The sequence below is a fragment of the Athene cunicularia genome (assembly GCF_003259725.1).
Source record: "Athene cunicularia isolate RWA chromosome 10 unlocalized genomic scaffold, athCun1 chr10_part1, whole genome shotgun sequence".
In the NCBI taxonomy this organism is placed as follows: Eukaryota; Metazoa; Chordata; class Aves; order Strigiformes; family Strigidae; genus Athene; species Athene cunicularia.
The window spans coordinates 20,598,588-20,625,234 of record NW_020799112.1 but is presented as its reverse complement, the minus strand read 5'-3'; the positions used below and the strand labels follow the sequence as shown (position 1 = coordinate 20,625,234).

Genomic DNA, 26,647 nt, shown 5'->3' with positions numbered 1-26,647 from the left:
GCGGGGCGCGGAGCGCCTCTCCCCTCTCCGCCTTTGTGGCTTTACTAGCGCGTTGTGCAAGGGGGGGCGGAGGTATTTATTTCCACGGGCTGGCATCCTTTATGTCAGCCGTTAAATGGCAGCGATTAGCTGAAGCAATTTCATCAAATGCGAGAGGAAGGTGGTTTTGTAAATGAAGATGAGCCGTCTCTCCTTGGAGATCCCACGCCTTTTGTATGTCAGAAAACGCAGCAGGGCGGTGGAGGGTGGGTACGCTGCGCTGCCGCGGAGCAGCTCGGAATAAATCTACCAGTGACAGGTTGGGGAACGGCATGCGGGTTTAGTAACGTCTCGTAACATTTCCAAGCTCTCCATGGGCAAAACGTGTCCTCAAACCCTGCACGTTGGCGTTATGCACGTGCTCTATTTTGTCATCTTCATTACAAAATTATCAGGGTGGCCCTTTGCTAATTCAAGGGGGTTTGCTTTCATGGAAGCTTTGGGGGAGTAAAAATCCACAGTCATCAGTGAGAAACGCGTAGAGAAATCTGAGGACTGTAAAATAAATGCAAACTGGTTAGATTTATGCGACCACCTTGAGTTTAGGAGTAACAAATTCATGAAAAAAAACCCCACTGTAACATCAGTAATGATGAAACAAATTCAGAAATGTGTCAATATCGAATATCAATTTAAAATTAACTGGAAGAAGTGATGATATTTTTATCCCATGAATGATGCGCTGTGTAGATCTGTGCTGCTGAAAACGTCTAGTAGAGGAAGTCTTCAGTAAGTTATCGAGTTCTGTATTTGTAGTACATAGGTGCAGTCTTCAACTTCTTATCATAGGAAAGCTTTTCTTTGATTATTCTCAGAAGTTGTCCTTGAACTCCCTCTGGTTTGCCCTCCACTTTCGGAGATAGGAACATGTAATGGGAAAGAAACACCTGGGACCATCTGGCCTAATACTGCAGGCATCACATCCTCTTAATTTCTTACAAAGGATTCAATTATTAGAAAAATGAACTCAAACTCAGAGATGTATGGAGGTGTCTCACTCAATTATACTGACAATATTGTGATTTTTTTCTGTGTTATTCTGCAACCATTTGCTATCTAGGAGACTGTCTGCCTTTGCTGTGGTGCTCTGTGCTGAGCAGCTCTTAACTGGCTTCCACAATATATATATTTTTTTTAAATTTTTACCACTGTATAAAAAATGAAGAAGGTTATATCAGTAATTTTAGTGACTATGCCAACCCAAGTTCCGTGTGTATCTTTTCTTCCATTCATCTAGCTTGGCTGGATTTGTCTGAATTTGGCCAGTAGCCTCTCTCCTCTTGACAATCTAAATAATTCTGTTCAAAATGACGCTCTTTGCTCTCTCATTGCATAACTTTTCTTCCCTCCCCAAATTATTATTTCCAATATTCTACAACTTCTGGTAAGCAATGTTTATGCATTTCTGCTGTTATTAACCTGCTCTAGGGGTTTTTTTATAGCATTCCTGAGTTATTGAATCTCATAGTTTGATGTCTTCCTGTGACTGAGCGTCCCTTGACTGAGGCTGTGGTAGCTGTGCAGGGTTTTGCGTTGAGAGGCACCGGGGAGCATCCCGCAGCCACGTGTATTTGCACAGGGTAGGTTAACACCGGGGTGAGAGCATCTGTTCTGTTTACTGACCATAGCTCACAAGCGCAGCAGCGGCTTCTGTTTGACGGTGGAGTTTCATCAGTGTTATTTGGTGCCCCAGAAATCTGTAAACTGATTTTTTTTAAGTCCTTCTTTATTAGGATTATTTCAAGAAACAGGTGGGTCTGGAGGTCCAGCCGCCATTCCAAAATAGGGAAATCTGAGAACAGCAGTGCCATTTGCTATCTGTTGGCAGCACAGGTGGAACAATGCTTTTGTTAATGTTACCCAGTTTCCTTTTTCCCTATTGATGTTTCCAACATGAGAAAGACAAATACCAGTGTGCTCTTTTCTAGGGCTGGTCTGGTCTGTTTTGTTGTAAAAATAAAAAAGTCTGTTTCCAGGTACAATTCCTTCTCCTATTTATTGATTTAGCTATCAGGATGTGCACATCATAGATGGTTTCTGGCTTTGGTTTACAGCTAAGAAGCAAAAAATGTAGGTAGTTATGATGTCTGTACGTTATAAGGAGAAAAAACAGTGTAGGAAAGATGCAAAAAGAGGGGTTTTTTAGAAGTTATCTAACAGTGGTCATTATTAAGGATCATAGTTGTACGGTCAGTAGTACTGTTCTTAACTCAGCCTTTGGTTCTCTCTCTGCTGCGCTTTCACTTGGTGTACATTGTTCATTTAAAAGAGCCACATAAATGAACGAGACTTTTCGTGGAAGTATGACTGCATAGCCAAAGGAAAAGCCATCCAACGCCTGATACTTGAAAGATGATTCAATTCCTTGTCTTGCCACAGACTTTCCCTCTGACCTCAAACAAGGCATTCTTTCCTCTGACAGGACAGTGGAGCGGGGAGGCTTTTGTGTGGCTGATGGTGTTTAAGGCACCACAACAGCTGGAAATGCGATAGAAATGTGATGGTCAGTGAGGATACCAGAACCTGGCCTTTGGCTTCCTAAGGATGCCTTTTTACAAAAGTTCCAGATAATTCATACCCCAGTGTATGCTTTGTTTTGCATTCATGGTGACAAGAACTACAGTTCTTTACACAACACACAATCTGGGATACTGAGCTGGATGAAGACACCCTCTTACAGATGTGACAGCTATTACTGTAACGTGCACGATACAGGAACTGATGCATCCGTGTTCATCTGGGGACCACAGAGCCATGGGCTGCTGTGGCATGAGACAGGGAGCATGTATGCTCCGGGGTGGTGCTCACCAGGGGAGGTACAACCTCTTGTTTTGAGGTAAATTAGCAACTATCTACTGCAGAAGCCAACCTGCAGAGTCCAGTAGTTATCGGAAGAGGTTAAAATGTCATTTGGTGCCCCACAGAAAATGATGAGTCCGTTTTCTTCCGGTTGCTGTCAAATAGGCACTTATTCAGTCACTTATACCACTGGTCAGCATCATTACTGATGGTTCCAGTCAGGTGTGATATTGAGTCTTATCTGAGGGACACTGGTACAGCTCAACACCAGGGTGTTTCTGTTCACGTCAGAGCTGGAGCTTACAGGTGATGAATTGTGGGTGGAGCTGCCATTTCATATTCCATCTTGTCTGTATAAAAAGACTCTGCTCTCCAGGACGTTCAGCCTACACTTCACACCGCCCTCAGTTTTAGACAGTAACTACGTTATGTTTTTATTTTAGAAATGCTAATGAACCTTCCACGGACTTTCAAATAATCCCTTGAGTACTAAAGATGGAAGAAACCTACCTTCTAGTTCCACAAAGTTACCAGTTGCAATGAGCAGAAATAGGAGATGGTGGCTTCATTATTTTATATTAAACTTGAGCCTCTAAAAGCAAGGGGGAGTCTCTCCCTGCAGGAGCCATGACAGACAGACAGGTCTCCCTGGTCTCTCCAATTTCCCATACTTGACGCGTCACTGGAGTGTCAGAGCATCGTACACAGTCCCACTAACATCTCTAACACTGAGGGATGTTCTGTTGTCCTCTTCCTGTAGGTAGGGAGTGATTTAAAGGCCGCTTTTTTAAAGTAAGACTGGCTTAAATCATCATATGGTCACTGCATAATTGGTGATCATTTTTGTATGGAAACAATTCTAGTGGTTATGATCTAAAAATATGACGATACCCAGAAACGGGTTATAAATTCATCAGGCACTGCAAAGAAATCTCCTTCCTTCCCAGGACTTAGTTTCATGTTTTGAATGATTGTGAATAATACCACTAATGTTACTTCAGAAACAATCAGAAATTAGTTATTTTTCAGCTTTACAGTGCATCATAGCGAGAAGCATTAACGTTTCATCGCCAGTGAAAAACCTTTCCTGTTATCTGAATCAAAGGGAGTACATCCCTTTGTATCTTCTATAAATAACAGTGCATTCATATGGATAATTTTGCAATATACATGATGGTTATTTTCTTATAAAGGGCATGATTGAACTCCCATTAAAGTGAATTGATGTCTCGCATTTTATTTGCATAGGAGTTGTCAATCCCTCGGTAAAGAAGCCAACTGTGATGTAAACTACGGAGTGGTCTAAGCATTACCAAGGTTCAGAAAGGCTCATCCCGTTACGAAGCACAGTTTCTGATCACTGAATTATTATCCTAGAGATCCAGGCCTAGTCTAATATTAGGACAACATAACTGTTAATTGTTTACTAGTCTCTATATGGGACTAAACCAGTTGCTAGGAACAGAATGTGAAATAACCCTGTTAGCCTTGGAGAAAAACAGTGTTTTAAATATACAGGGATTTTTTAGGGATTCTTTGCTACGGTATGACTAAGAATGACAAACTGGTCTGGGAATAGAAGAGGTTTGGCCACGTCCTTACTCGCCCAGAGCCAGGCCTGAGCTCAGTGCCGCGTGCTCCCCTGCCAGCCCCAGAGCCACCCTCACAAAGGACCTGGCTGCACAAATCTCTGAACAGGTTATTCGCTGCGTTCCACCGAGTGATCACGCTGTGTCCTGGATGGAAGGGGTTAGAAAAGGTGACTAAACTGGAGCTGTTCAGTGCTCCTCAAGACATGAGTTCTTCAGGTTTTTTGGGGGGGAAACAGGCAAAGAAGTTGGGTGGTTCTAGAAGACCAAATCTTTTTTCACAGATCTCTCTTCCCTTTTCTACCTGTGTGAGGTTCTTTCATGTGTCTACTGTCTCTAGCTACATCAGGACCTGTAGCTAATACCATTTTCATCATACACACAAAAGTAGCAGTTTCCCAATGCTTTGCTGTATGTTCCTATCATACTCCTGTGCTGTGGTGGCCCTTGTGCAGCCTCTCTGGGTTTTCTGAGATTTCTGAACCTCCTAGTTCAAAGCCAAGAAGAAATTTTGTACCACAAAGCATGATCTCTGAGTATACATCTCCCACATGTTCATGGTTAAAAAGTACATATTGGTCTTCTTTGAAGTATGAAAATAAAAAAAAAAGGAACCTTATTTATATGTCAAATAATGGAGTATTTCACAATTTTATTTTTTTTTTTTTAAAGTCTGAGTTCTCAACAGCCCAGCCTTATTTTTGACAGCAGTTCCTTGGCAGCAGAGAGGTCCCTGCCTGGTGTTGGATTAAGTGCATTGGTGAGAGCACTCCATTGCCCGGACAGTATGGGACAATCACCCTCCTTCTACTGAGCATCTGCTCGTGTTGCACAAACACTGCTGTTAATCATAATGGCCCCAGCCTATTTATTTGGTCCAGTATCAATTTAACTTGAAATTTATTCCACCTGTTTCTTATTTTTATGTTTAGCTACTTGAGACTATTTAAAGGAAGGGGAGAATTTTTCCACATTTACAGATCGGTTTCACAACTGCCTTTCAAAATACAGACATCCACCACTGTGGATAGTTTAAAATAGATCATGCATCAGGATTTCCTCTCTAAATATCAGTTGCCACGATCTGGAAAAGTGAGAACAATTTCTCAAATCTGGATATAAAAAAGATTTTCTTTTTTTTTTCTATAAACATGCAAAGAACTCTATTGGATTATTTCCCATTCAGCACTTCTCTTTTTACATCAGAAAAGCACGTTGCCATGCAGCTTCATTCTTAGCTTGTACAGACTATCAAAAGCTAGAAATTCAGATCATCCCTGTCACAGTATTCTCATCTCTACAGGACCCCAGAGACATTATATTTTTCTAGGTGCCCAGCCTGTGTTTTAGACAGGGTGAGCAATCTGATGTGCCTTTGCAGCTGCTGGTCCATAGAAGGTTCTATAGTTCAGGTTCTTCCAATGCTTCTCAAGGGATCCAAGCAAATGCAAGTGGGACCTCTCTGACATCTAAACATTAATTCAGCAGAGAACTGATTCCATCTCAGAAACAATCTGTATCAGCAGTAGAAAATTACAACAGTATTATGGTGTCAGCAGAAACCCTAGCCTAGCTACTATAGAAAACCCTCTCGGGAGTGTATAAGGATTATAACCAAAAAGTACTTATGGGACACAGCAAAGTATAGAGGAGTTACATCACAGCAGGTGTTCACTACATAGAGAAATAATGATTTTATGCAAGACTAGTGATACTCTTCCTGTCTTTGAAAACATATTTTGAATCCTAATGTTGACAGGTGTGGCTGAAAAAGATGCCCCAAATAAAACAGAAATAGGTATTTCTTTCTTTAGAAGGATTCAAAGGTAAAAATATAGCAACGGAGTCTTTGAAGCTCACTGCAAAACATCCATGCTCCACAAAGATTTAAAAGTAGCACAGGGTTGGCAGAAATGCTGCCTCGTGCAGTTCTGCAGAGTCCTGAACGAGCGCGGACTCGCCTCGGGGGCACCTCGCAGCGTGCTTTGCCCTCTGACAGCGGGTGTTTGAGCCCACGGTAAACTGGGGGGGTCCAGATTGAAACCAGATGGGAAAAAAACAAATGGGATTGGTGCTCCTCCATTCCTTACTCTCCTCGATCACTCTTCCCAGTCAGTTTGAAGGGAAACTCCACAGCCTTACCCATGGTCCCTCATCTGCTTCCCTCAGTGTCCCTGATGCAGGGCGACAGGCACCCTCCTCAGCTGGACTGAACAGCTCCTTTCTACTGTGTGACACCTGATCTGCTTTTGTACGCTCAAAATAACAGTAGCCAGGAGCTGTTGGTTACTTGTGACTGCTTTTTTAACCGATTAAAGTTTTCATACAGTCCTCACGACAAAGAAAACCCAGTAGATGTAATATGTAAAAAGTAAAACAGTATGTGCACACAGGAAAGTCAAACCACAGTAAGAAGCAGCACAGACAGCATATGGCCCTATTTACATGCACAAAGTTAACAGTATAATATCCAATTAGGAAGGTGGAGATTGAAATCATCACATCAGACAGCAATTTCCAGAGCATGTGAACTCAAGACTTCAGCGTTTCCTTCCCAGACTGAATGATGCTGAATGATGAGATTTATCTCGTTCCCCTGGTTTCTGATAATGTGATTGTGGTGAAAGGTCAATAGAGAGCATAAAGCCAGGGCATGAACAACAGGCATTTCAACAGAGCTTTTGCAGCAGGGTGTAAGCTCCAGAAAAGCTTTACTACCCACAGGGATTGTAGACAGAGAAATTCTCTAAGTGTTCAGTCACAGAAGAGTAGGATCCAGTTATGAAAGGGAAAATATCGAGGGAATTTCTGTTGCAAATGTATGTGTGAAGGCATGATTTCAAGCTCTTCCATGCACCACTAATCTAAAAAGGGTTAGCCAACATGGTGCTTAATGCCATGAGAGAACTTAGGCCGATACAATTTTAATATCTGGGTTTGTATTTCTCTTTGGGTATCCCTGTTGTGCATGGTCAAATTTCTTCCTAATAATTAAAAGTAAACAGGCACACTACTGAAAAAAACTGTCACCTGTCTCCTGGCACATCTTCCCTTTATGGCTAATTCATGAAGAAATCAGAAATGTCTGGTACACACAAATCATACTCTGCAGTAATTACCCGTTAGCACCCGGATTCAACTTGCAAACCTTTTCACGAAAGCTGTTACACAGACGGTCCTACTGCTGTCAGTAAAACCTGATGGGAATCCTGCAGTACCATGCAACCGAGGAGGAGGTACTGGTACCAGGCACCCTGCAAAACACGAGTGCTGAGCCTCAGCCAGGGAAACTCTTCTGTACTCTAACTAGTTCCTTTTCCAACAATATTTAATTAACCTAACTTTGGAATTACATTTCGGTCTTTTCCAAAGATGCAATTAAACTCTAACAAAATAACCATTTAAACTGTTAAGTAGAGTTTTAAAAAGCTCTAATCCCCTCAAAGAAATTTTTCAGCCCAATTAATGACTGCTAGCTGAAATGTTATGTTTATAATGAGTTTATCCAAAGAAACTTAGAGAAGGCGCCTGATGCCTTATTACAGAAATGTACTGCAGCTCAGTTTAGTTTTGACGTTTAAACAAATATATTAATCACTTTTAAATAGAATGCTTTCGTTATTTAACAAGCAGTTTTGGTAACAGATTGCATCAATTAAACGAATGTAGAACTAGTGTTCTCTTTAAGCACCAAGCACACCGAAACTTAAGCTCCTTTGGAATTTTTTTTTGCCAAAATAGCTCTCACACTCATTGTATATGACAGAATTTTGATTAGATAAGAATTTTTCACAACTGCTGTAACCCTGTGGAACATCAGATGCCGACTAACTTCCTGAAAGAAACTCACAATTTAAAGAAAAGTTGGATTCTACCATGACTTTGGGAATGGCTTGACAATGATGTCGTGCTATGAAAGCTGGGACAACAACAACTAGAGCAGTAATAAGGGGGGAAAAAAAAGAGTTTATAGGGGAAATAATGCTTTTTCTTGGAATAGGATGTTTAAGCGTTTCAAGTCAAGGCTTATCATGCCTTGCAGTATTCATAGAATTCCAGATTTTTCAAATTTATAATTCTACTGATTATTCTCTTTCCTTTCTAGAAGTTGCTGATTTCTAGTCTCTTTGATGAATAGAAAGGTGAGATGTTTTAATATTTAGTATTTTAATAACGAAACGCTAGGTAAATGCAACATTTTCATTTGGATTTTGAATAAAAGAAAAAGAAAGATCAGGCTTCCAGCTGACACGAAGAGCGACAGAACCCACGTGGATTTTGTTAGCCTATGACAACTAAGGACCTGGCCAAAGGAAATCAAGAGTTTGGGTTGATACATAAGCCAGATGTAGGTGCCAGTTGGCTTGTTTCCATATCAACCAGAGCTCTGAAATCTGTAAATGCAAAAACTCAGCTGTAAAACTGCAATTCCGAGAGCTCTGGTGCTGGTGTGGGAAATGGGGCAGACCTGGGAGGGCCTGGAGGACAATTAAAGCCCCCAGCTAATGCTGTTTCTGATCATAGATTAATTCTCTTTCAGTCCATCCATTTACAGGCAGATCCTGACTCTAGAATTGGTTCTGGACAGGAAAACAAAGCAAGTAAGCACAGGAAGTCCTTCATTATCTGACAAATTATATGACAATTACTATTGCGGCCATGCACGTGACACTTTCTTGTTACAGATCAGTTGGGATCATCTAGCAGGGAACCACATTCAAGTTTTAAAACTTAAAAAAAGTTGATGAAATATTAAGTCCATCTTTTTTTTTTTTTTTTTCATGACCGTGTTTTGAATGCTTGCAGGTGCTTCATGCAGCAGACTAATTCATAGATAATCTTTTGAGCTGTGGTACATCCTCACTGCTAGAATTATTTTGATGATAAGCGCTATCATTTGTAGCCAGGCATTCTGAAGTAAGACTGCCAACCAGCATACTTTAAAGCTGCTTAGGTAACCAGAATGTACCAAAAAAGCCATCCAAGACGATGTGGGTAAGCTTTCAGCCATCAGCAAAGCTGGGATAAGATAGAATCGCTCAAGGCATAACATTTTGTTTCTTGTTTGTCAGCGTTGGACTGTTTTCTCTGAGTCTACCGCTTCCTTCTGCCTTTAGCCAAAAGAACAAGCAGATACTGCTGTTTCCAAGCAAATTAAATAAACTAGATTTAGCTCTATGGAAAAGGACAAATTCCCAATGTTTTTTCTTATGTATTTTTCCAAGCTTCACAACCCATGAGGTTCCCGAGTGTATAGTACCCCTCCTTCTTATTCCTTGGCTACTGCTGCACAGGCAGCCCCAGCACTTCCCACACCCCCTCAGCTCTGCCAGGACATCTTGCTGCTTTGTTTTCATTAGCAGCGATAAAATGCTGGCTTTTTTAGGACTACATCAGCTCAATGGAGAAACTCATAATGCTTTATTGTTAACAGCGAGCGAAGCCGCACGAAGCTCAGTATTCCTGGATGGTTGAAATCTTGACAGTCGAGCGGTGCAGCAGGAGCCATGTCTCTGCCCTTCCGGAAAGAGTTGGAGAAATATAAGAATATCAATGAAGATGAAATACTCAGCAAACTCTCAGAGGATGAACTGAAACAGCTAGAGCATGTTCTTGATGACCTTGATCCTGAGGTTAGTGATGGGGACCAGGGGGATCCGAGTTCAAAAGCTGACTGTTATAAATGCCTCATACTGCAGCATTTTCTGTTTGCCTGTCGCAGCAGAAGCAGCGTACCCTACAGTAGGAGCAGCTCAGTTATGTCCTGTGCCCTTTCTCTGTCCCTTGTCTATTTAGACAGGAGCTTGTCTGCAGTCTAAATCTTTAATCATGTTTGTACGCTGCAGCGTGAGGAGAAGCTTTTTGTGGCTGCTCTTTCTGAGCACAGCAATAAACAAACAAACAGAACGTGTGCTGGTGAAGATCAGATCTTTCTGAACTTCAGAAATCTGTTGACTGTGTCATTCAGCACAGATATTTTTAGCTGAAGAGAATATATTTAGGCGTGGTTAAGAAAAATAAGATTCAGCTAAACAACTGTCATCTTCTGGAGAGCAAGGATAATTTGAACATTAGAAGACACTCTCACAAAGAATTTAAAGATGCCTGTCCTGGGAACCATTTGGTCCTACAATAACGAGGTTACAGTCACAAGCATGGTGGATGGGAATTCTGACTGTACCTACCCCAAAACCTTCCAAACTGATGAAGGAATTGGAAAAGTGACAGATAAAATCCATTTATTCTGGAGACAAATTTGAAACAGATTTATAGCTTCTAGTTTAATAGAACAAATTTACCTGGAAGTTAAAGGTGGGGTTTACTGTTCTCTCCCTCCACGTTGTCACTTCTGTCACTACTACCACTTCTACAGCACGTTTTCAAGTATCTGGAGTCTGGAATGGAGGCACAGAACATTAAAAACCCACCAAAACAGGCCACAGTGCATATGTAGCCAGGCTACATATGTGCAGTAAATTTGTGGCACTCTGGGCACACAGATAAGATGTTTAGTGACGTGAGTTCACTGGCCGTGTTCAGAATTCACTGGACACTCGCCATGGGCCAGATTTACTGTGTGTGTTCTGGCCAACGGCGAAGTGGTTCTGCAGCACTCTGGGGCATCTTCAACATGCTGGCTTTGCTGCGCGGGCACGCCAAACTCCACGTCCTTGTATTTCTTTCTGGGATTTCCTGGACTGAAATGTGGGAGCATTATCCATCTTCCTATATTATGGGATGCAGGTGCAATCGCAGGGTCACACAGCTGCATGTTTAACGTGGGGCTTCATCTGCGTGCTTCCTGCATAGTCGGAATAGCTGAAGTCCACATCACCCGCCAATTACTTTCTGTGCGTGCCATTCATTTCTGAAGTCCTAGAGACATCTGCATTAGAATGAAAGGTGTTTGTGAAAAATGAAGAGGGAGAAAAAAAGAGTAAATTAAGAAAATGTGAAAAAATACCTTATCCTGGTCTATTTACCCAGACTCCAAACTCTGTGGTTACAATATGTGTATAACAAAGGGTTCTGATCTTAGTTCTTTGGTGCTGTGATTGTAAATATGGTTAATAAAAATATTAATAGGTGGTACAATCAAGAAGCTTGAAAGATCTACTGGTTTTAATGGTTACACTTTGGTGATGTGAGTTACTGCTGTCACCAAAGAGCATTATGTGAAGTAACAGGTGAAGAATGATTTCACTTAAAAAACAACATGGAAATGAAGTTTGGAACACTACGTGAAATTGCTTCATGTGTTACGTGCCCCCCTCTCTTTCACAGAATGCCTTGCTGCCAGCGGGATTCCGGCAAAAGGACCAGACCACTAAACCCGCCACGGGCCCTTTCGACAGAGAACGCCTGCTCTCCTACTTGGAGAAGCAAGCGCTCGAGCACAAAGACAGAGAAGACTTTGTACCGTTTACAGGGGAAAAGAAAGGTACTGTCCATCTTCATGTTGGCGTTGAGTAAAGGCCTGCCAGGGCACAGGCACCCACTGCTGCCTGGCCTTTTTGTGAAAAAACGCTGGGATAAAAGAGGGAGAGGCTGTTACTGCACGGAGGGAACCTCAGGAGTCAGATCCAGAGCTGTTGTGGCAGGAGATGAAGTGCTGACTCTATCTGCTGTCATAGTGTCTGTCCTGCTACTCTGGCAGATTCCATCAGGCCTGTTGGGGAGTTTGGGAACACACAACTGTCAGTCCAGCAGTGGGCTCAGTCAGCAGCTCCCACATCAGCAAATGCCTCTGTTTGCAGTCACGGGTGGGCACAGGTGGCCTCGGTAGCCCCACTGGGACTAGTCCACGGCAAGCATCAGGCCCAGGCAAGGGTACTGCGGGGTGGACGTGTTGAGGAGGAAACGTATAAATGCCTTTCTAAGTATTACTGCAACTGCTGTAAGTGATAGCTCGGGGAATACACTTACAAAAATATAATTATTTTTCCACTTGTTTACTAGCGCATCTGGCAATGCGATTCATGCAGACAGCTTCTCTGCTTCCCCTTGCCCTACAGCTACAGGAACAACAGGGAAAAACAGGAAAACCTAATTCTAATCATTCAAACATTGGTAGGATAACCTTAGGGCAGGAACAGTTGCATTTTTAAGCAAACAATGTCCCTTTAGCACCATTATCTCCTTTTCCTTGTTTATATACAGTGGATAAAACCGCCTACCTCAGGCCACTCCTTCGTTCAAGAAGGAACTTCCTATGTCTGGGTCCATTTCTGGCCATCTAACCGATCTGCCATTATTTCAATGAGATCTGCTTAAGGGAAAGCAGATATTTCAAGAAAATCAAAGGCAGTGTTTTTAACTTTGTGTGTCATTGTCAAAGATACAAAATGTTATTTGCAGCCCAAGAGCTGCTACTATCATTTCATTGTGTTCTCAGTCTTTGAAACAATGGGTTTAGACAAAGGAGGCATTTTTCAGCTAGATCTGATTCTTGTGTTACTTATCATGCAGCGTGTTCTTTAACCTACTTTTTCCTCCGTCATAACTTGCACTTACTGCTATTCACAGCGTTGATTCTGAGCCCACCAAAATGTAGTGACGCTCCAGTGATTCTGCTGGAAGTGCTCAAGCACATACTGTAGAGAAAGGAAAATGTTTTACTCTAGTAGGGATTTATTACCAGTTGTTTCCAGTCTCCTACACACCACTGTGTTAGAGCAGCTGCCACCTGCAGGTCTCTGCATATTTATACCAACACCTTCAGTCCGGTCTCACCTTACTGATCGTTACTGACTTAGGGCCAAGACTTTGCATTTTGCACCCCGAGATCTCCAAACATGCTGAAACACAAGTACCCCAAAACACAGCGGTGCGTGGAATTGTACAGACCCACAGGACTAGCACTTGATCTGTACAAAAGTCACTTTAATTGGAGAATAATAAGTATTCTTCGAAGCTTAGTAATTAGTTCGGGATAAATAATTTACGTTTCTAAAATGTGTCCTCAAAAGAAACTAAAGAAGGATGTTTCTTGAGGAAAAGTTTATTCTTCATCTTCTGTATATTGATGGTCTCTAAGGTGTAGTTACAGATTGGTAAATATTTATAATAATATATATCCCTGTTAAAATATTTATTTACATTATAGCAGCACTGTAATGTAGCCATACTGTAAATAGCCTCAAATTAATTTTACACTAATTCTGTAATTTAAAAATTTCATTGCGGGGCAGCTCTAAAATGCATCCAGTTGTGTATAATTAGAAATGAGAGGTGTTGATGCCACCTGAGAATATTTGTGTGTCAGTAGGATTAGAATATGCCGAGTGTTGTTTAAGCTTTTGTCAGTGTTTTGTACTTTGATATTTGTCTGCCACTGGGAAAGTTGGGTTGGTTTGTTTTTTGTTTTTTTTCAAATTTAGGAAGTGGAATGCTTCTATCAAACATTAAGCAACGTTTCTACCAGTTCCTACATTTATTGTCCAAATCTTGACAATAAAAGCTTGAAAATTCAGTTATGAGCTGAAAATAAAGTGGCATTTAAAATATCCCCCTTCCAGAACAGTCTCTGATACATCATTATTGTTTTATCTACTGTCTCTGCCCCTTCTTTTTTGCTGTTAATGCTTTATTAGAGTTCTCGACCAAACAGCTGCTGAAGGACAAAATTCAGTTGCCTACGTTGGTCTCTACAGGCTGAACACAACCATAAGGTTTTGATTGTGCTAGAAAACAAGCCAAAACAAATTCCAGAGCTGACAGGGATATTCAGAGTGGTTAAATCACAGGAAATGTTAAATATGAGCTCAAGGTGGGGGGTTGATTGTGCAGGGAATTGCCTTGGTTTTGATTGTGATCGTGGTTTCGAGAAGTTAGAAATGTTTGGCAAAAAAAATTCAAACGTATGGCATGTATTAGGGTTTTGGCTCTCTGCCATATTTCAGCTTGTTAATGTACTACATTAATTACTATACAAAAGAAGGTTTTAAGCCTGTAGGGGATAGCTCTCACATTTCAAGGAAAACACAGGATTTGTGCTGACCCAGGGCCAGAGTGGTCACAGCCTGACAGGTGCACCCCCAAACTGTCCACCAGGCAATTTTTTTCAAACTGCTTTTACCCCCCATCGTCTCTAACACGAGTCAGGGGTGTGTACTTCATTTGAATGTCCCCATGGCGAGCGTGTGCTCCCACTGTGGTGTTCGAATGATCTAGTGATGAGCAACGCAGCTGCTCATCAGCCATTCCCACAAACACTGGGTCCGTGATTAATGAGCAACGGAGGGGTTAGGGCTGATAATTGTTTGTAAGTGTTTATTTTATGTATTTTTGGATCAGTTCCGACTTAGGATAGATATAATTCTTATACAGAACCTGATGAACCACCAAAGATATTCTAGAAACCCTTACGCAGAACCTGATGAACCACCAAAGTTACTTTTGACCCACTGCATTTAACACATACAGCTGGAACAGCTGGTTATCACACTTAGATCACTGTGAAGCCTTTTCTGTATAATTTTCAAGTTCAGGAATAAAAATAAAAGGTGGAGAAATAAGAGGCAGTACAGGCACAAAATATTAAAGAGCAACATCAGCGCTGCCCGTTTTCCCTTACTGAATGCAGTATGTACATCTGATCTGAGTTAAGATCCGAGCACTACTGTAATACAAACGTAAACTATTAACAACATTTCTGTTCTTGCTTTGTTGCAGTGGTTTTTTAACTACATGATACTAATGAAACATAATTGAAAAAAGTTCTGTTGTGAAACATCATTAGATATGAAAACTTGGCCGTGCCACTTTTAATTGCTCTGAGAATTGCTGTTTCAACCCTTTCACCACTATCCCTGTTTTCTACAAGGTTTTCTGCTCCTTGCCAAATCATTTCATTTTGGATCCGATCCAGTTCTCATCAAAGTCATGGAAAAACTCCAGTGGATTGGGCTATTATTATTTGTGGCTGGAAAGGGAAGGGGAACATGCTGGTATGTGATTAAATGCTAACATTTTTAGACAACTGATAAAAAGGAAAAGGAAGAAAATAAGGATGATTAAACCAGAGAACTTGTGGGCAAGCCCCTGTTTTCAGTTGCCCTGACAGAGACCATCTATCCTGCACGTCACGCTGTGCCAAGCTGAGTCCAATACACAGCACTAGTAATAACGACAGTCATTTTCAGAAGGTCAAAGTATTACAGTAGATGCTAATGAGTTCCAATTCCAGTTTCTCTGACACACTCTAAATAAAAAAGTTAGGGGCTAGTTTAGAGACACGATATCTTCCTTGGATTGACAAAGGCAGTCTTTGCACTCACAACGCTGAAATGGTTTGTTTAAATTTTTGCCACCTTCTTCCCCTTCTTCAAGGCTCAAGTTTAAAACCGATGTTTGCCTCTTAAAGCATTGAAAGTGCTGCAGTTGCTGACAGTAATGCCTCTAGCCAGTGCCTTTCACTGCTTGCTTTTGTAAGACCCTGCCTTACTTGCTTATGACTTTGCCAAACTCGCACAGTTCACGCTGAAATTTCCCATGCTGAGAGTCTGCCTCGGGCTGAATTTTTGGAAAGTGTCAGCAGAAAGGACTTAGCTGTTTCCAAGAAGAAGATTAGGAGAAAACACATTGTTTTAGCCATCTAAAGTAAATTTTTCCAGCTGTTTTTTGTTTTGTTTTTTTTTTTTTAATGAGCTGCAGTGCCTCCATTCTTTGAAGAGGGGACATGAAACGCGTGCCCTTTGCAGTCTCAAGAGAAACACCCTTGAATTTGGCATCTTCCAAATATTGTACTTGTATATCCAGTTTGTTAGAGCGGTTTTGAAATATTCCTCCTGCACTGAGTGTTAGTCCCATGTGCAGACAGCCCACGGGAGGGCACAGCAGTGCCCAGGGACCCAGCGTGGCTGGCGGCTGCGCCCTGCAGTGGCTCATCTGAGGGGCCACTCTCACACCAGGACCACAGGCAGGAAGACTCTCTTCTGCTCTGACAGTGCTCCCCTCGCTTTGTAAGGGCACTGGAAAAGGAGGAAAAAAAAAAAAGAGTAAAGAGCCAGCAGAGAGGCTAGTGCAGAGAGGTGGCGGGATTGGTTTTTGAGGAGCTGTGTGGATGGGTTCAGGATGAAGGACTAGATGTGGCAGCGCTGGGGAGAGGAGCTTGGAGGAGAGCCGTGGTAAGGAAGAGAGGCCACAGGGAAAGGAGGTGGTGGGAAGGGTCAGGATTCCAAGATGTGCAACACCAGAGGCGATGGGAAAGGCACAGGGGACAACGAGGGAAGGGACAGAGGAGAAGGATATGTGGGTGAAAAGAGGCCAGAGAGGAACAGAACTAGTGTGACATCTGGCTCTGCCCAAGTTCCAAGGGTTTTTGATGCCCCTGAGAACCTGAGGCCCAGTGGCACAGTTTGACTCTCTCCCTTCTCTGCGGCCACTCCACATCAGACCTAAGAGCTTTCTGCTCCCTTGGGGAAGCAGGTTAATCCAGGTGGTAATCCAGAGGACTGCAGGGATCCCAACTGTTGTGATAATCCATGGGAGGGTCTGATGAAATTCTGGGCTTCCTTCTGTTTTAAAGATTATAGGTTGGCTTTTGTCTATTTTTATAGTATACTGTAAGTGTATTTTCAGAGGAATGCTTTAAAGGGTATCGCTGTGGTGGCAGAATCACAGCACGCTGATCAAAGTCAAAGATGCCAGTGCAATTAACCTCACACCTTCTGTATATGCACAACAGATTTAATAACTCTGCAAAGCTTAACTCTGCAACCTTGCTACTCCATTGTCACAATTTTTAAGGCGTAGACTATGCAGACGCTAATCCAAGAGTAACAGCAGCAATTACGAGACTGCATTTTAATTACTACTAGCTTTCAGCTTCACACTTATTTGAACTCGGCTTGTTTTCTTCTTCATAATACAAATTTATTCCTGGTAAGAACTAATTTTGTAAGGAGGAGTTTCAGTCAGCCTCAAAAGAAAAGAATAGTGCAAATGGAAAAAGTGAATCAGGTGCCTGTGATTTATGCAAGGCAGATTTCCAGGATTATTGAATTTCACTTCTAAGGTCAGTGCAGCAATTCTGTAATTGAGAATAAACAGGCACTCACTGTAGCCACTGATTCATTGAAAAGGAAGAAGTAGTAAGTGTAACCAGATATTTTCTTGGAAGTACCATACCACGAGCTACAGTTTATAGGAAAAGAAAGTACAGTATTTTTTTACAATTATGGCAGAAAATGCATTTGTATTATAAAATTAAGTAACTATCTTTAATAAAACTGATGTTAAATAAAAGGATATTTTTACAGCTATATATAAATGGGCTTATTTCCCATCGCTCGGTGCTTTGTTGAGTTTTGGCTTGTACAAGGTGGGAATAAATACTAAGTATTTATACTAAATAATTTGGCAATTTATATTTATTCACAAAAGTCTAATGACAGAAGAAGGCAGGCAGAGAGAAGACATACCAAAAAGGATGTTCCACATGCTGTAAATTATAAATGAAGATGAAATCCTCAATTTTTTTTTTTAGATTGGACACACCAGTAAAATCCTATCAACAATGCTATTCAAAATCCTTTTTTTCCTGCCCTTAGATAACAAAAAACAAATCAACTTACTTCAAGAAAATACACTTGAAGTAGTTCCCTGCTCAGTTAACACGTTTTCCTGTGGATGTGGTTACGTAGTTAAGTATTATTGCATAAGGAGATGAAGTTAGGGATCCATCTCTTTGTTTTACTTTGACTTTTCTTTTATGGGGGTGTTTGCATAGTGCAGGAAATCAGAGCTCGCTGAAACCAAGTGGCAAAATTCCATCCGTGGTTTTATGACTGTACCTAGTGTATTTCTTCTTTTCATAGAATTTGTTTCCTTTTATCTCACTCTGCATTACCGTGTCTCTCTGTGGTCTTGTTTACTGAATCCTTCTCTCCGGTTTTCAATGGGTTTTTTCCCCTTTTTTGAGTAAAACATGAACCATATCATATTTCAGTTTGAAAAGAAGTTTTGCAGTGTGTGCAAAGGAACAGGTCTGCTGTTAGACTGAGCCAGGACAGATCACTACTCACTGCACACACAGTCAGAAAGTCTCTGGGTTACAATAAGCTGCATCAGTTGTCATCCAGGTCACCCCAAGCACTTATCCCAGTTTCACAGAAAGATGGGGAGAATTGCATTGATTTACCCTTAAAATTTCATGTTCAAAGAAAGCACTTTGGAATCCAGACGTTTTGGGTTTCTATGCCCATGAAAAAAAAAATTATATTTTAATGCTTTCTTCAAATTATATTTTAATGCTTTCTTCTTTTTTACTGGAATTTAATTTTATTTTGCAGTTAAACACAAGACTATATTATTTTTGTACATAAATGTGGTTATCTGTGTGTTAAAGTATGATATGTATAAATGTAACTTTTGTCACTGTGTTTTTCATTGGTGGAAAGATAAGTTATTACTACTAGGACTTAGCAGAGAACACAAGCATATTCTGGAGTAAAAATGTATCACAGCCAACAGTAATTATACCACATGGAATGTTTATAATAAAGTACCTTCTAAAATACAGTGTGAATGTAGAGAGCACCAAGAGCAGGAGCCTTTCTTCAGAAATCTCACTTTAAAATCATAAAATGTCACTATTCTTTTAAGCCTTTTTCCAAAGAATAAATTTTAAATTTAAACTGGACCACTGAAAGCAGCAAGCCACAATCCATATTTTATTTCATCGGTGAATTCCATGATGGCAGTATATAATGAATTTACAACGTGTGGATGTGGGGCTAGGAGGGACCTCCTGAATCTTCAAACTCTGTCCTTAGAATAATGAAGGAAAACCGGTTGGCAGCCGTCTCTAAACACAGACACACAGTTTTGGTGGACAGGTAATGAATTCCTAATAGCATGCTAAATGCATCAGCTTTTCTAACCTCTATCTGCTATACTACATCTCTTCACAGTGGGATAATGCAAAAGAATGTTCTTATCTAGATAGCAAAAAAAAAAAAAAGAGAATATTTTTAAAACGCCACTGGACGCCAGCAAGGCTCGCATATATTAAAGATATATATTACCATCTTTGACATGACCTTGCCCCTTTAAATATTTCATAGAACCAGTAATAGAATTTTTTTCTAAAACATTTGCCAAGAATGCTTTAAGTGAAACTATCATTGGGAGTCATATACACATTTAAAAAGATTTGGGCTGCTATCCAAGAATTACATATGTCTGAAACAAATTCTTAAAAACTGTTATTCCTGTATATGTGAGCTGCACAGAAACAGTAAGAGCCAGTACTGGTTTCCATTACCCCTGGGTTTCTTGCTACACGAGATACTTGGTTTATCCACATCCAAAGTTCATAGAGAAGGACCAACTGTCTTACCGTGTCCAGTTTACATCAGACTCGAGGTCCCCCGTCCCCTTACAATGTCATGTGTGAAAGCATCGACTTCTGTCAGTATTTGTTAACAGTGTGGCTGGGGTTTGGGTCTGTGAACAATCACTTATTGCCTGATGGAGGCGTTTCATGCAAACTGTGGCTCTGTAGAGTATAGCTGTTAGGGGAAAGATAAGTAGGGTTCCTTCAAGATACCTCAAACAACCTACAGATGACTTGAAACTCACGTGGAACCACCAGTGATCTGAAAGGAAAATATTTTATGGGCAGTACTCCTCACTAGTGATTGTTTACTCAGATACTCTGATTAATTTTGGTCTTCTAGCTTCCAACATGGTAATGAGTTTTTCTCCTTATGTGTTATCGTTCCCCGTCAAGCTGGCATCAGGTTAAGGCTTGGTCAGCGCTGTCTGGAAGCTGCTATCCAACACTTCAGACCGGGTGGTGGTACAGAGAGAGTCTGAAAGCACCTGTGCTGTTATGAAATCTGGAGAGCGTGACTAATCTATCTTCACAGAGTATTTCTCACCCTAGATTTCCACTTGACTTTTGTTTGATGTTGCTGGGCTGGCTGTGTCTGATTCATATTACCCAGTGCGTGGGGAAAGTTAAAATGATTCTTACCTTTGGCCCACAAAGGCTTTTATCTTCTAGAAGCCTCTTCTTAAAAAGTTACCTAAAATATCACATGAAAAATGAATCATAATATGATACTGCTTTTTCTTTCTAGATAATCTTCTGTCCAGTTTTGTACTCAGAAATTATTTAGCCTTGGGACAAATATCTGTTGGGTAAATAATTCAAATCCAGCATCAGTAAACCTTGACAAGAGTTTCAGAAATTTCCATTACAATTTTCTTCTGAGCTTATTCAGTGACCTCAGTCATGGAAGCTGACAGTATAGAAACTTCTGCAGACAAACTTGTATGAAAGAGATAAATGAATTGGGTATTATGTACATGAAAATGATACTTTGGACCATAACAGGGAAAAATTTAGCCACAAAAGGATGACAAAGCATCTGTAATTCAGCACTAAATATCAGAACTGCATTTATTCATGGTAACAAAATAGTATCGCTCATATAGTTGAAATTAAACTATTTTAGAGATATTCCAGAAAGGAGAGGCTTGAAAATTCCATGCAGAGTGTACAGAGCTGCACCAAAGGACAATTTAAAGTTGACAGTGGGCCAAAGCCACCTGCCTCCAAAGGTCATCACAGCTTCATTACAATGGGATTAACTAAAGCCTGCTTGAGAAGTAGCTGTTAGGGACAAGGTGAGGGGAACTCCTCCACGGCGGACAGGAGAACACGGGAATTCACAGAATTATCAGAGCCATGACACCGTCCGTGGCACGTGGCATCATCTAATGTATTATTGACTGGATGCGTGTGGAACAAGAAAGGGTTGAGTGGAAAAAAAGGCCCAGCAGTGCTGGTGGTGGCTGAAGTGCAGCAGTTACATCATCACACTGCTGAGGTTATAACAGCAGGCTAAAGGAGCAGTGGGAATTTTTGTGTTGTTTCTGGATTTATCCTACGGTTTTCTCATTTCAGCAGAAGGGCCAGTGATCTCAGTCTTGGGGGAATATTGCATGGAAACACGCACCTGCTAACCCCACTGTAACAGCAGCGTACAGAGAGAGACAAACGGGTCAGGAGTCTTTCTTGGGGAACGTGTGGGTCAGTTCAGTTCAGACTTTTCAAACCTGCATAGATGATCGGGATGTGGCTATTTATGGGAATGATCATAGGAGACACAGAGGGAAAATACTCGTGGAGAGGCTGGGAATTAAACTGGGTTCCTGGAAGAGAACAGGTTTGCTGAGCTTTCAGGCTCTTGCATGGAATTTGGTAAAACTGAAAAGTTCTTACAGTTGAGTGGTTTTAGGTGCTTCTAGTGCCTCAGTTAAATACAAGGATGAAATCTCTGCAAGTTGTCTCTGTATACCTGATTCTGCCTATTTAAGGCCACAGCAACTTCAGAAGAATGCCGGCTGTGCCTGCTCCTGGGCATTTATTTTAGGAAATTTGCTTCCATATTAACAATCACCAACACAAAGTATTTTCAGACTCTTATTAAGATCCTGGTGCAGAGGATAGCATCAAGAAAGGAAAACATGCACTTGAGAATATTTCCAGGCAGTTCCACTGTCACAGACCTATTCCCCCATCCCCGCCAGGAGGCAGAGGAGTTGTTCCAATAATTCATTACTCACTCTGGCTTTTTTTTTTTCTTTTCTTAGGAAAAATATTTATTCCTAAAGAAAAGCCCATAGAAACCCGTACAGAAGAGAAAGTGACCCTGGATCCGGAACTAGAAGAAGCCCTGGCCAGCGCTTCAGACACTGAGCTCTATGACCTTGCAGGTTAGATGATATATGGGTATGAATACCCCTACACGTCCAGCTTTTCTCTGCCTAAACCTGCCACCAGGAGCATCTCAGGATCAGCTCTCAAGTACCTGCTGGTTCACTATGCAGACAAGTGGCCAACCTGTGGGCACACGTTGCCCACAATGGCTTCAAGTGTGACTCGATAGCTGCTGCATTTTAGACTTCTCTCATCTCCTTAAAATTGATGCGTCAGGCAAGGGGAGATGATGAACCAGTTTAACATGATTTGGGGCAAGGAAGGGTAGGTGGTAGACTGAAGGCTGGGATGGAGACCACTGATTTTACTGCATTCGCATTGTTCTTAGAATACAATTGCTGCCTCCTCTCAACTCTGACATCCCAAATGGCAGGATAAACTTGTCAGAGGGTGCAGCGGATGAAGATCCTGCTGGAATTTAATCCCTTCAATCAGAAAATTGGTTGCCATTTGATTAGACCTGGGTATCTTCTCCACTTTTAATTCTTTTCCTTTAATCCAGAGTATAATCTAGAGTGTGCACAAAGGAAGTAATTTTGAGGTGTATCCACTTGCATAAATAATATTTGAACCTACAGCATTTTACAAAGGCCAATCTACAGTTCTTGAGCTGCCTGTGACGTTCAAGCAGTTTCTATCACGGGTGTGTCCCATCTTTACGAAAATAATCTGAGTCCCTCATTTGGGAAGGAGCAAACCAGCCAGAGCTGCTGAGAGTAATGTCAATGGGCCATCCTAAACCTTGCACAACCTGGTGTTGAGAGCTCCCGATGGAACCATTGACACCTCCAGCCTTGTCCACCCACTTCAGAGCGGATCTTGTCCTTCCCTGGGCTGGGATCCGTGGTGTACCTGTTTGGGGCCTTTGTCTCTATGAAAATTTTGATGGGAGAATTGCAACACTATTGACAATTTTTTTGTTTTCATTAGGAAAATCTAAAAGAAATATTTCAGCATTTTAGATTAATCCAAATCTGGGTTAGATCAACATCAAAATGTCCTGTTGGAGGATGGGATCTTGCCATTATCTTTGCAATTCCTGGCTACACCACCCGTTTCTGAATGCATTAGTCTTGGCTCTGACTGAAATGTGAAGCATCACAGGAGCCACAGAATTAGAATGCAGTTGGCACTTCTCAAGAAGTCTTAAGTTCATGGAATGGAGTTCCAAGTTTTACTCAGCTCTGGTCAGTATGCAGCCATTCACAACAGAATTTGTAGGTATCCAGGTCTAATGAAAAACAGTGAGTAGCAAACCGACTGCTGAGAGTTCTGAAAATAGACTGTGACAGCAACTAGAGATATTTGCTTACAGAACAGAGTATTTTCCATAAAAAAAAAAAAAGATAACAAATGTAAAAAAATCTACATCAAGTTAATAACTTTTGATTAATGCATGATCCTATAGAATAAAGTCCAATTAGATCATTTATGGGAAAAGTATCAGCAAACAGCACAATTTATTCTCTGGCACTGTGCAAGCTCATTTCCACAAAATATAACATTGCAGTTTCTTTTATGGAGTTTTGGTTTCTCTTGTCATTGCTCTCATAATAGTTTCTATCCTCACTATTTATTTTAAAGTCCTGGAATATATTTTTTTTTTCCCAAGCACGTTAGCATCCATGTGCTTCTATAAGAAACCCCAGTGTGAATGCTGATTTATTAAGCTAACCACACATACAGTCAGATTTTTCTCAGATATGCCAAATGGTACAAAGAGCAATAAGAGGCTTAGGCTGTATATTAAGGGAAAAAAATTATTAGGAGTGTAGCACTGAAACAAGTTACCCAAAGAGATTGTGGGCTTCCCATCCCTGGATATTTCCAGCTAGACAAAGCCATGGCTGACCTGGTTAGTGCTGGCAACACTCCTGCTTGGGAGGAAGGCTGGACAAGATGAGCTGCAGAGGTTCCTTCCAGCTGACACTTCTGTGATATACATACTATGTTGATTCAGTTGTTCAGACATCAATATTAAAGATGTCTGTATCTCTAGACCCCTAAAGACTCCCCCTACAAGCATGACTCAGAGTTAATATTTCATAAAGGGGGTTTTGTTTGGGGAACTATACTCGAATTTGTAGCAGGTATTTTTCTTCAGTCTTTGTTCCTGCCATTCACACTGTATCCTATTGCTGGTATTTACATATTTCAGCTGTTCTTGGAGTGCACAACATGGTCAACAACCCAAAATTTGACGAAGGAGGAGCCCGCAGTAAAGATGGAAAAGGAACCGTGAGAAGTAAGCAAGCAGATTTCTCTTATGTCATCTTTATGGACTTGTACACTTCTAGGTTGGGTGTATTGGTCTAATTTAGTGAAATGTAACTGGGCCTTACCTTGATTGATCTAATTAATCATGAGGGGTAGCTCTTTAAAATAAACACAGGCTTAAAACTCATTATAATGACAACAGTACCATGCAAATAAATCATTCCTAAGGAGCTTTGTTTTCCTAGAGATGCAGAGGTGTTTGAAAGGATGGGAATATCTAAGAAGCCAAGACATACATATTTTCATTCCACTTTAGTCAGCAGATAGAAAACATAGCAAGCTGTAGCAAAGAGGTGGCCACAGCACAGGGCAAGCCATCTCACCCCAAGTACCTACATTTACACAACTGAAAAATGACTTGTAGTGAGAGGGCAGAGTCCCAGCTGTGAGCAGGGTCACGTCAAGCTGCATTCGCAGGGAAGCAAAGGCCACATGGATGTGCTCCTGCCCCAGCTACAATCTCTGATCTCCTGCCTCTCCTTAGCCCCTGTGGCAAGGTGTTTAAATGTGGCCCCTTACATGGTTCCTTCAGTATGTGGGAAGCATAATCGTTCAGGAAATCCCCCAACAGAAACAGCTGTAGTTACTAGAAACAAATCCAGAAATGTTGGCACTAAATAAACAGACCTTTGGTGAATCAGATCTTTGCTCAGCTGCTGACAGGAGCTTGGAGGGGGGAGAACTGGGTACGTCTCAATTCCAGGTTTTTCTTGAGAGCTGCCAAGCCTTGATCCAGATCCAGTCACCTCCAAGCTCTGGGATATCAAGTGGGCTAAACTTTGCATTTTAAGACAAAATTGTGGAATGCCCTTTTCTAGGGAAACAGTACTAAAAAAGTGTTTTCTTGTAATGCCATGAGAACAGCAGCTATCTTTACCAAGCCCATTCATTTCCATCCTTCACTATTAAGGGGAGGTGGGAAAGTAGTCAGGACACCGTGTCACTTCATTTTTTCTCAGGATTAAGACTGCTCTACAAGCCTCCCCAGCGGGGCCCTGTGTGAGCTGCCATCTATCTCCTAACAGGCAACTGCGTGCATTACTAATCCACACAGATTTCAGAATATTTTTGTTGTACTGAGTCAAAATGTCAGCTATGTGAGTCAGCTAAACTATGCTCCAATCACAGACTTCAGAACCAGAAAAATCACTGTCACTTCACTATATTCTTTGGTTCAAAAGCAGTATCTTTCCTTAGCCAAGTGAAATGCCTCAGTAAAAGAGGGAGACATCTCAGAAGTTGCCCGTCAGCGTGGCAAAACAGCACCATGATGAAAGAAACAAGATAAAAACTCATGGGAAGTAACAAGAAGTAGAAAATGGAAAATTCTGCTAATAGACTGAGTATATTGTGATGTCTAACCTGAGGACTGGGTGCAAATCTGTCCTTAGTCCCAACTTGGAAGGGTGTTGCCACAAATGCAAAAAATGCTTTGCAGGTTTTTGTTTACTTTCCATCCTTGCATCCAAGGTGAATTCTCTATATGCATTTTACCAATAGTTTTCAATTCCCTGCTCCCTGGGAAAGGCTGGAGTGTTACTCAGGGACATGTGAGGTCTCTTGGAGAATTAGTGTTTTAAAAAAAACCCAACACAACAGTTTGGAGTGAAAGGAAGCAGAGTGAAAACCAGCTCAAGGTTTGTGTATGACTTCATCTCTACTAAGAGTATGAGTTCTAAAAAAATATTTGGTTTTCTTTTGGCCCGTGATATGACATGAACTTTACCCGCTGCACTGAACAGCATTGAGACCTGAGCACAAATCTTCAAAATCACTCACTGTCTGCAACATAAAATAAAAGGGTTTAAACATATTTGTGGTCAGTAACATATTCCTGTCTTGCCTCTAGTGGCTTGGGTGGTCAGGGTTTATAAATTACTCTCCACAGCTACATGCGTGGGAATTAGAAGTACTAATTGTGTTCTAAGCCATCATTTTTATGCATTTCTAAGAATATTTATAGCTCATAGCTTCCAGCAGTAAAAACTGTATCTGTTTGGACCGTGAATACTCAAAGACTTCATAAATCTTGGTGCTGGCAGACGGATTTGCTTTTCATGCTTTGATAGTTTTATTATTTAGAAAGTGCAGATGTTGCAATTTTACAAGAGCTAATTGAATTTATAGTGAGGCTGATAGCATCAGCCGAGAGAAGGAAACTGAGGGGCCTCCTGAGCACGTTCCTTTAGCACAGTCTAGTCATAGGTGC

General features: G+C 41.2%; 1 protein-coding gene across 2 annotated transcripts in view; it reads left to right on the top strand.

The window, feature by feature from the left end:
* Positions 1-26,647, top strand: part of LOC113484029 (tropomodulin-2) — a 34,672-nt gene that overhangs the window by 321 nt on the left and 7,704 nt on the right. Inside the window, exons 1-5 of one of the 2 annotated variants that reach the window (XM_026856128.1) lie at positions 9,008-9,028; positions 9,862-10,060; positions 11,712-11,868; positions 22,035-22,157; positions 24,320-24,406. In XM_026856128.1, coding sequence (XP_026711929.1) covers positions 9,935-10,060; positions 11,712-11,868; positions 22,035-22,157; positions 24,320-24,406 — 493 coding nt within the window. In that variant the 5' untranslated portion in view covers positions 9,008-9,028; positions 9,862-9,934. Of the gene's footprint in view, positions 1-9,007; positions 9,029-9,861; positions 10,061-11,711; positions 11,869-22,034; positions 22,158-24,319; positions 24,407-26,647 lie in introns of those variants that run through there. The other variant, XM_026856127.1, reaches the window with a different exon arrangement.